Source organism: Herpailurus yagouaroundi, unplaced genomic scaffold (assembly GCF_014898765.1).
Source record: "Herpailurus yagouaroundi ecotype Mexico unplaced genomic scaffold, PumYag 182, whole genome shotgun sequence".
NCBI classification, from domain to species: domain Eukaryota; kingdom Metazoa; phylum Chordata; class Mammalia; order Carnivora; family Felidae; genus Herpailurus; species Herpailurus yagouaroundi.
Window position 1 is genome coordinate 29,348,621 of NW_024412413.1, and position 8,854 is coordinate 29,357,474.

The 8,854-nt window shown below is 42.7% G+C and overlaps 1 protein-coding gene and 1 long non-coding RNA gene across 2 annotated transcripts in view; one reads left to right on the plus strand and one right to left on the minus strand.

Annotated features, from left to right (window-relative positions):
- The window catches only part of LOC121040644 (uncharacterized), a 26,764-nt gene extending 20,425 nt beyond the window's left edge, over nucleotides 1-6,339 (minus strand). Inside the window, exons 1-2 of the long non-coding RNA XR_005795388.1 lie at nucleotides 5,291-6,339; nucleotides 4,072-4,138 (exon numbers count right to left, since the gene is read on the minus strand). This is a non-coding gene — a long non-coding RNA (uncharacterized LOC121040644). The remainder of the gene's footprint in view (nucleotides 1-4,071; nucleotides 4,139-5,290) is intronic.
- Nucleotides 6,340-6,834: 495 nt separating this feature from the next.
- On the plus strand, nucleotides 6,835-8,692 carry CCER1 (coiled-coil glutamate rich protein 1). The gene is made up of 2 exons (XM_040491253.1): nucleotides 6,835-6,940; nucleotides 7,071-8,692. Exon 2 carries the CDS (start codon nucleotides 7,311-7,313, stop codon nucleotides 8,538-8,540), a length of 1,230 nt encoding a protein of 409 aa, XP_040347187.1. The 5' UTR covers nucleotides 6,835-6,940; nucleotides 7,071-7,310; the 3' UTR covers nucleotides 8,541-8,692.
- Nucleotides 8,693-8,854: the final 162 nt, after the last annotated feature.

Genomic DNA, 8,854 nt, shown 5'->3' on the forward strand with positions numbered 1-8,854 from the left:
TTAAGGATTTCTGTCCCATATAGTTTCAAGTTAAGTACATAATAAAGAAAAAATTTTAAATGAGCACTTTAGGTGTATTGTCAAGATTTAGATTTTTTAATTAAACTTTACCTTTTCCTTTTTTTTTCCACTAAAGCATGTTTCTGTTTCCAAATTTATTAAAGAAAATCAAAGAGAGAATAAAAGTATTTGAAATCTACAATGGCCTTGTGGGCAAATATTCACTATAATGCAACATACAAATAATTATATCCAACAACACAACAACAACAAAAAAAACACATGGCTTTGGTTGTTGAATAATAATGTTTTATCACCTTAAAGATCTATCAACTCATTCTAGAACCTTGCTTAAATGGAAATTTGTTGGCATATCTCATAAGATGGGGGTGTAGTAGGAAGACTTTAGGCTTGTCTCATCCCTTGAACACAACTAGATAACTATCGAATCATTCTGTTGGTATATCTTTATGCCTGTGAACAAAATAAAGTTTATAAACTAGAAAACAGACAATGGATGATATGAGAGCTACATTAGGGAAGAAACTAAGGAATGCTTTCTAAGGTAAGTTGATCTTTCTGAAATGTATGATCATAATACAGGCACATGGTTAAAAAGTGAAAGATGACAAAAGAATATACAATGAAAGGTGATTTTCCTTCCAGCTGCAAACTTCAAGTTCCACTCCCAAGAACAAACTAGGCCATGGTTTCTTGCACTTTTGTGAAAGTTTCCGTAAGAAACAAAAACTTGTACATAAGCAATTACTCCTCTTTATTACAAATATACACGTGCAGGTGCCACACACACACATATATATCACCATAATATATGCATCTATACATGTAAACATGGATTTTTAACTACAATAATCACTATTCTAAACCTTGCTTCTTTCACTTAAAAATATTTCTCGATGATTTTTCCATATCAGCACATACAGCTCTACTGATTCTGAAAAGCACGTATCAGCCCATTACATGAGCATACATTTTATGTTCTTTTATTTACACTAAAATTGGAAGGACTAGCCTTATGTAAACAAAAATAATTTTGTGTACATGTGAGAGTACATCTGTGGGTAAAGCCATAGAAATGGAATTCTGGGTTGAAGAGCATATTATTTTAAATGTTAATAAATATTACTAGATTGGCCTTCAAAGATGTTATACCCATTTATACTTTCACCAACAGTGTGGGAGAGTGCACAATTCTCTATACCTCACGAAAATGTTTTAATATCAAACTTCTTCATCATTGCATAATCTGTTTCTTATGTTGTTTTTTTTAAATTTTATTTTTGAGACAGAGAGAGAGAGACAGAGTGTGAATGGGGCAGGGGTGGAGAGAGAGGGAGACACAGAATCTGTAGGCTCCAGGCTCTGAGCTGTTAGCACAGAGCCCAACACAGAGCTCGAACCCACGAACTGTGAGATCATGACCTGAGCTGAAGTCGGCCACTTAACAGACTGAGCCACCCAGGTGCCCTTGCCTAACTATTTCTGAATTAATATATTAAAGTAAAAAAAGAGACAATTGGCAATAGTACACCTTTAATAATTAAAAACATACAATATATTGGGGCGCCTGCGTGGCTCAGTAGGTTAAGCGTCAGACTTCGGCTCAGGTCATGATCTCCTGGTTCATGAGTTCATGGTTCATGGGGTCGAGCTCCGTGCTTACAGCCCAGAAACTGAAACCTGGAGCCTGGAGCCTGTGTCTCCCTCTCTCTGTGCCCCTCTCCCACTCACGCTCTTTCTCTCTCTCTCTCAAAAATAAACATTAAAATTTTTAAAATAAAAAATAAATAAAAACTTAAAGTATATATTTTTATTTTCAACTATCTCTTTCAGGCAAATATATTTCTTCATCTATATTTTCTGAAATTTTTCTCATTATTTCATACCATCCATCATATGCCACTATTTATAGACATTGTAGCTAAATCCAGAACCTCTGTAGTTCAGCCATTGAAAAGAATTGTTATGTTTCTCCACAGTAGATGCATAAGCATTTCTTTGTTTCAGTTTAAAAGTATAAATACCAATATGTCTGTAATAATTAAAAATATATATTAATTTGCTTGAGACATATGAAGTAAAATTAATCATGCACCCTGTGAATCATAATTTGTATACCCCAAGTTGTAAACCTTAGAAAAGAATAACCATCAAGCCATCATTATAAAACAGTGATATTTAGAAATTAATTGAGCTTTTGTTTGGACTTTTTAGACACACTCCAATACATGATTCTGAATCAGACTAAAAGTAGAATTCTAACTTTGCAACTCTATATTCGTTTTCTATTATTGCTTTAAAAAAATTGGCACAAAATTAGCATCTTACTATCTCACAGTTTATATAGGTCAGAAATCCTACATGAACCAACTAGGCTCTCAGCTAAGGATTTCACAGTTGCCAAAGTCCCATAATGGTTTTAGAGACCTATAAAAATGTCTTCATTCTTTTAATATAAAACAAAGCAAGATAATGATAATAATGATAATAAATATGCAGTAATGAATCTAGCCTGGATTATATGTTTCCTTATTTCATATGGAATATGCAATATGATGATAACATTTTAGCATTCCTTGTAAATGCATCCTATTTTTCAGTGGCCAGTTCCAACACGTCACATTCTTCATTGAAAGCTTTAATTCTAAAACTGGCCTCTGATTAAATGCTGTGTTTTTTAATAAACTTTGTTTTCTTTATTCAATTGCTACACAGGTTTATTTTTCTCGAATATTCCAGGCCATTTTTGGGGAGGGGCACTTCATTCTGTTGCCCCACAATACAGCATACTTTAAACTTATTTATAAACAAACATTTTCATGCTAATAATTCCTAATTAATCATTACTGACTACACATGTTTTTCAGATGTCATGACTACAGTACGTCAGGTTAATTCCCTGAAAATCTTGAGTGAATAAAAGATTAGTAATATTTTCAAAGTGTGATAACAAATAATACCTACACATAGTACGATTACCAGTACAAAATTCCCATCCTTACTTCTCTTTAAATCTACAGAAACTGTCTTTGTAGTTATCTCATTACAAAGTTAACTTTCTCTTCATAATTTACTTAAATGACACGAGGAGTCATAAGTAGAAAAGCACCACAATGTTATTCTTTGATGCACAATAGGCCTCACAATATGCCAACTACCCCAAACTTCTCAAATTATCAAGGGAAAGCAATGAGTAATTTGTATCTCACTATTTTTTAATATGAAATGTATTGTCAAATTGGTTTCCATACGACACCCAGTGCTCATCCCAACAGGTGCCCTCCTCAATGCCCATCACCCACTTTGAAAGCTGGTCTTAATACTTTGCATTTAGCCTCTAAGACCAATAGATGGCGCCTCCCCTTGTGGTTTCAACTTCCTGTGCATGGATACCTTCAGGGTGGCAAAAAGCAAGTTCTTGAGAGTGCATAAAATATGTTCCATTTATTTGTTTTTTTCATTTACCATAGAACTTAATTGGTTACAAAGACGGATCTAAAAAAATATTTGTTGGATTTTATATATCTGACCAAATGTATCAGGTATATCCAACTTCTAGCTAGAGAATTTTTTATACGTTTAATTAACTGAGGTTTGCTTTCTAAAAGCCAATTGAAAAAATGCTAAAATCTAGTAACTCACATTGGCAAACTGGAATAGTTTAAATATAGTGTTCGTGATAAATATAAAAATGAAGTACCTATATTCTCATAGCTTGTTTTGTATACCAGGGCTTTCGCTGACCGAATTTTGAATGAGTTACTACTGCCATCAAGTGTTTGAATTCATCCTTTTCAATTCACACAAATGCACAAAAAACAACACTAAGATAGCAGTGTGTTTTCAACTTAAAAATATACTGTCTCGCGTACATAAAGCCTAGTGTAACCTATGCTGTCATGTGGCACTCAGTGGAATTTCAAAATGTAAAATGTCATTAAGTCTCCCAAATAAAATCATAACTAGCTACCAAGAAGTACATATTTTACTAAATTTACTTGGTATATGTGATGAACAAACTCTAAGGTAATCCCCCAATTAACTTCCCACCTCTTGGTATCCGTGCCTTTGTGGAACCTTTTCCTCTTGAATGCCGGTAAGACATGGGGTCTTGCTTCTAACCAATAGAGTATAACAAAGATGATGGATGTCACAAATGTCAATGTCAAGCCCATGCTATGATACATATGTATGTGTGTGTGTATTCATTGTGCTAGGAAGCACCAGGGAGATCTGCCTTGCTGACTTGATTGGAGTGAGTAGCCATACTGAGCCTAGGCCTTCCCATGGCAAAGAAGTGAGAATGGTCTCTAGGAATGGCTGTTGACCCCTAGGACTTGTGGGTGGCCTCCAAACCTCAGGGCATCCTCCAGAAAAAATTCTGTCTGTCCAACAGACAGCTGGAGGGTCCTAAAGGCAGGGTCCTAATTTGTATACCCACAACAAATTCTGCCAATAATATTTTCCCAAATGGAGCCTCCAGATAAGAACCAAGCCAGACAAGTGCCTTGGCCATAGCCTGGTGAGACCCTGAGCAGAGGACCCAACTAACACCCGAAAACTCTGAAGTAACAAGTGTACATTGTTTCAGTGAGTTTGTGAGAATTTGTTACACAGCAGTAGAACATGTTGTATTAACAACATACTAAGCTATACTAAGCCATGGGTAAAGAACAATACCACATTAATGTTCTTTAATAAGGAGAATTAATATGAAATGTATACGTCACCGTGGAACAACTGTACAAAAAACAATGTCCTTAATTATCTGAGTTAACCTTTTTTGAAACAAGACATTGGTGAGAATTCCACTATGGCACCACGGCCAGTTTTTAAAGTTCCCAATTAAAACCCAATATCATATACCACATAGGTCCTCAGAAAAAATAAATCTGGGGTGTCACCATTCCAATTTGAATTAAGCAGAGTAAAGGGACAGTAACTGCCAAATGTCTGGGTCTACATCCAGAAAGGGACACTGGAGGCTAAATGTGTCAGCATTCTGCACTTTGAGTCAAGCAGGCTAGTCTCAGCAAACCACAGAGCAACCAAAATTGAATGAAGCCTGTGGAGCCTGCAGGTCCCACGGCAATGGCTGAAATCCTGATCCAAGAATCTCCACACTGTTCTCCGTTTTCAACCAGGAAAGCCTGCATGACCTCTGCAGGCTTCATGGCGCTTCCACCTTTTACTTCTTTGCCATTTACTGGGGGTTGTATAGACTCAGGTTCCCAATGGGCAACGTTCCATTTTCCGCAATTCTACTCACCATAGGAAAGCAATAAAGGGATATACCCTGAGATGGTTTTTCTCTAGGATCAGGCCTCGGGGCATTTCCTTGATGTTTCTGAAAAGTGGAACGAGAAAAAGTCACAGGGCAAGGAAACCTATTTGGGCATTACCCACAGGGTTACTAATCTTTACATACACTGAATCAACTTCTTTATCCTCAAGTAGTTAGTATGACAACGATAGTTAACAGCTACTGAGTGCTCATGGGTTACCTGCACTAGCTGTTTTAATGAAGTGCCCTATGTAATCATTAACACAACCCTATGGAATAGGTACTATAACTGTTTTCTGGGTATGGGTAAGGAATCTGAGGTTTACAGAGACTAATAATCGGTAAATTGAAATTCAAGCACATTTTTTAATAGATTTCAAGTTTTTTAGCAGCTTAGGTTCACATTCGAATTGAGTGTAAGATCTCCCATATACAGAGATTTCCCATATACCCCCCTCCCCACTCATGCAGAGCCTCCCCGGTTACCAACATCCCTCACCAGAATGGTACTTTCCTTTCAACCGATCAACCTACAGTGACACATCATCATCACCCAAAGTCCATAGTTCACATTAGGGTTCAGTCTTGATATTGCCCATTCTATGGATTTGGACGAATGCATAATGACACACATCCACCCTTATAGCATCACTCAGCGTATATTCATGATAATTTAAATCAAAGCCCGTATTTTCAATGTAATGTTATAAACGCTCCCAACGAATGGGTTTTCTGGTACAGATAGAGGGACATATGAAAAGACATAACTGGCATATTTGTGTTCTCACGAATATACATCCTGGTACTATTTATTTAATCAGTGGACATTCGCGTGCTATGATACAATTAGCACAGTGCTTTCCTATAGGATTTCATGTACTCCTCACAAGAGTCCTATTTAAGGAGGGTGGCAGTTGAGGAGAGTCACGTGGTTAAGCATGTGGGTTCTGTGGCCAGACAGACCTAGGTTTCAATACCAGCCCCGAAGCGTTTAATCCCCTTGGTAAAATAACCTCTCAATTTCCTACTCTGTGAGGTGTGATAACAATGCCTACCTCACAGGGGAGGTGTGAGGGCTACGTGCCGTGAGCCCACGCTTGTTGCAGGCACACGCAATAAATGTTCGTGGTAGTGTTTTCCCACATGACGCACTATAACTCTCAAGAGTTAGAAGAGTGGGCACAGGCCATAAGGGAAGGAGTGGGGCACAGTTTTCTGACTCTAGGCACTTTCCCTTTATAAGTTTTCCAATGTACAAGCCCCCACCCCCCTGCCCCCCTTCCAAGAGGTTCAGCTAACGGTCCAGCTTCCATATGCTCACACGTCCAGGGGGTACAAAGGTATCAAATATTATCAGAGTTGAGCACAACCCCAGCCTAGGGCCCTCTTTCCCTCCTTCAAAAACTGCGTCACAAGCCCTCTGCGAACCTTCACAGGGCACCTCGTTCCACCCGGAATCCCCCTCCACCACAAGGGGAACGACCTCGGCCCCAATTGGCTATCACCCTGGGCAACCAAGGACGCGGTGGGCACGCGGCGGCTCCGGCCGATATTTAAAGGCTGCCTCTGGCCTCGGCCCCTCAGTCCCACCAGGACTGCGACGGTGAAGCACCTGGGTTGGGAGTGAGCTGCAAGGTAACGCGCAACCCTTGCCTCCCCGGTTCCCAGCCCGCGCCTCTTTCGAGGCGGGTGTGTGTGGGACCCGGGAGCGGGTCTCGCTGTGCGTCGCCCACCAACACCTTCCTCCCCCACCATCCTTACCCAGCCCCAGTCCCGCCCAACCCACCTGGGCAAGACAACTCGGGTGCGAAGAGTTTACGAAGGAAGAGCGATCAAGCAAGCAGAGAAGAGGGAGAAGAGGAGTCCTCTTGGAGAGAAAGGCGTGATCCCAGGAGCAGGCACGTGGTTCTGAGCAGACTAACGAGGCTCTTCAGCTCTTCGGATCTGGCCAAACTTGACCGCTACCCGGACGCTTCCATTTAGACCTCCCGGAGCTCCCTGAACGATGACCCAGACTCTCCACAAAAGGGAGGACCCTCTGAACCTGGGCGGCGGCTGGGCATCCTCGGCCCCGTTAGGCACCTGGTCTTCCTGGCACCGAAGGCGCAGGGGCGCTCCAATAAACAAGCGGCGCTACCGCTCTGGTCCCAAGTCTGAGTATGAGACCCCCAGGAAGCAACAGCACGGTCCGGGCCCCTGGTTCCAACCACCCCGACGGCCCCACTGGGAGGTGTACTCTAACTGGGGGCGCTGGGGAGGGCCCTGGCGCCCACCTCCAGAGGGATGCTGGAGGCCTCCAGGCCGAGTGCAAGTGATCCGGGTGTACGGGCTGCACCCGCTCTGCCTCTGCTGCTGCTCCTGCTGGCGCGGGCCCTGGAGCCCGCGCTGGGCCAGGCCCCCGGGCAGGAAGAAGCGCTGGGGCCGCAGGGGCCGCGGCCTGCGCCGCCACCCTCGCCGCTCCTTCCCCAGGAGCCCGCCCGTGGATCTGAGCACGCTGCTCCGGCCGGTCAACCTGTACGGGTGGCGGGCACCCGGCATGCGGGCGCCGCGGAACACCACCCAGTTCATCATGAACCAGATCTACGAGGACATGCGGCAGCAGGAGAAGCTGGAGCGCCAGCAGGAGGCGCTGCGGGCGCAGCAGGCCCAGGCGCGCGGCCCGGCCTCCCCCGAGGGCCCCTCCTGGAACAACGCGCCCCCCAGCGGCGGCGAAGAAGCCGCGGAGCTGCGGGAAACTTTGTACAGCTTTGCGCAGAACCCGCCTCTGGTCTTCCCTCCGGACCAGTCTCCGACAGCACAGCCTGGGGAGGAGGACGAGGAGAAAAATGAGGAGGAGTATGATGAGGAGGAGTGTGATGGGAAGGAAGAGGAGAGCGAGGAGGAGGAGGAGAAGGAGGAGGAGGAGGAGGCAGAGGCCGAAGATGAAGAGGAGGTCCAAGAGGCGGACTGTGTGGATGAGGGGGAGGAGGAAGAGGAAGAGGAGGAGGAGGAAGAGGAGGAGGAAGAGGCGGAAGAGGAAGAAGACGAGGAAATAGAAGAGGAGGAGGAGGGGGTGGAAGGGGAGGAGCAGAGGGAGGAAGAGAATCACTTACCTCTGGAAATGCCTTTATCGTTCCTAGTGGGCGCTGAGGAAGAGAGAGAGAACTTTATAAACTGTACTTACTTAAGCCCCACGCAGGTAATTCCCAAAATGCCGCAGGAAGCTCTCTTCATGTTAGACGACATTAACTGTTAGACATCAGGAAAGGGATTGAGAATGAGATGGAACTGATTTGAGGCTAAACTGCATTAGCAACTTATTAAAACCTAATTTAAAAAGTGGGTTCCATTAATAAACATATCTATGTAAAGCCCTCCTTTGACCATTATAAAACATTTAAAAATTGGTGTGTTTGTGTATGACTCTGGGTGGGGGAGGGGGAGCTTTCAAATATAATTTAATTGGAAATGATTAAAGGCCAAATATTTTATTACTGCAGTTTGAATAGTTTCTTTTGGTGTTTTCCTCTCTAGACACTGGAGGTTTCTTGCTTTCTTTCTTTCTTTCTT

Bases quoted from the DNA above. Each gene is read 5' to 3' on its own strand.
- CCER1 (XM_040491253.1), top strand. From the start codon at position 7,311: ATGACCCAGACTCTCCACAAAAGGGAGGACCCTCTGAACCTGGGCGGC.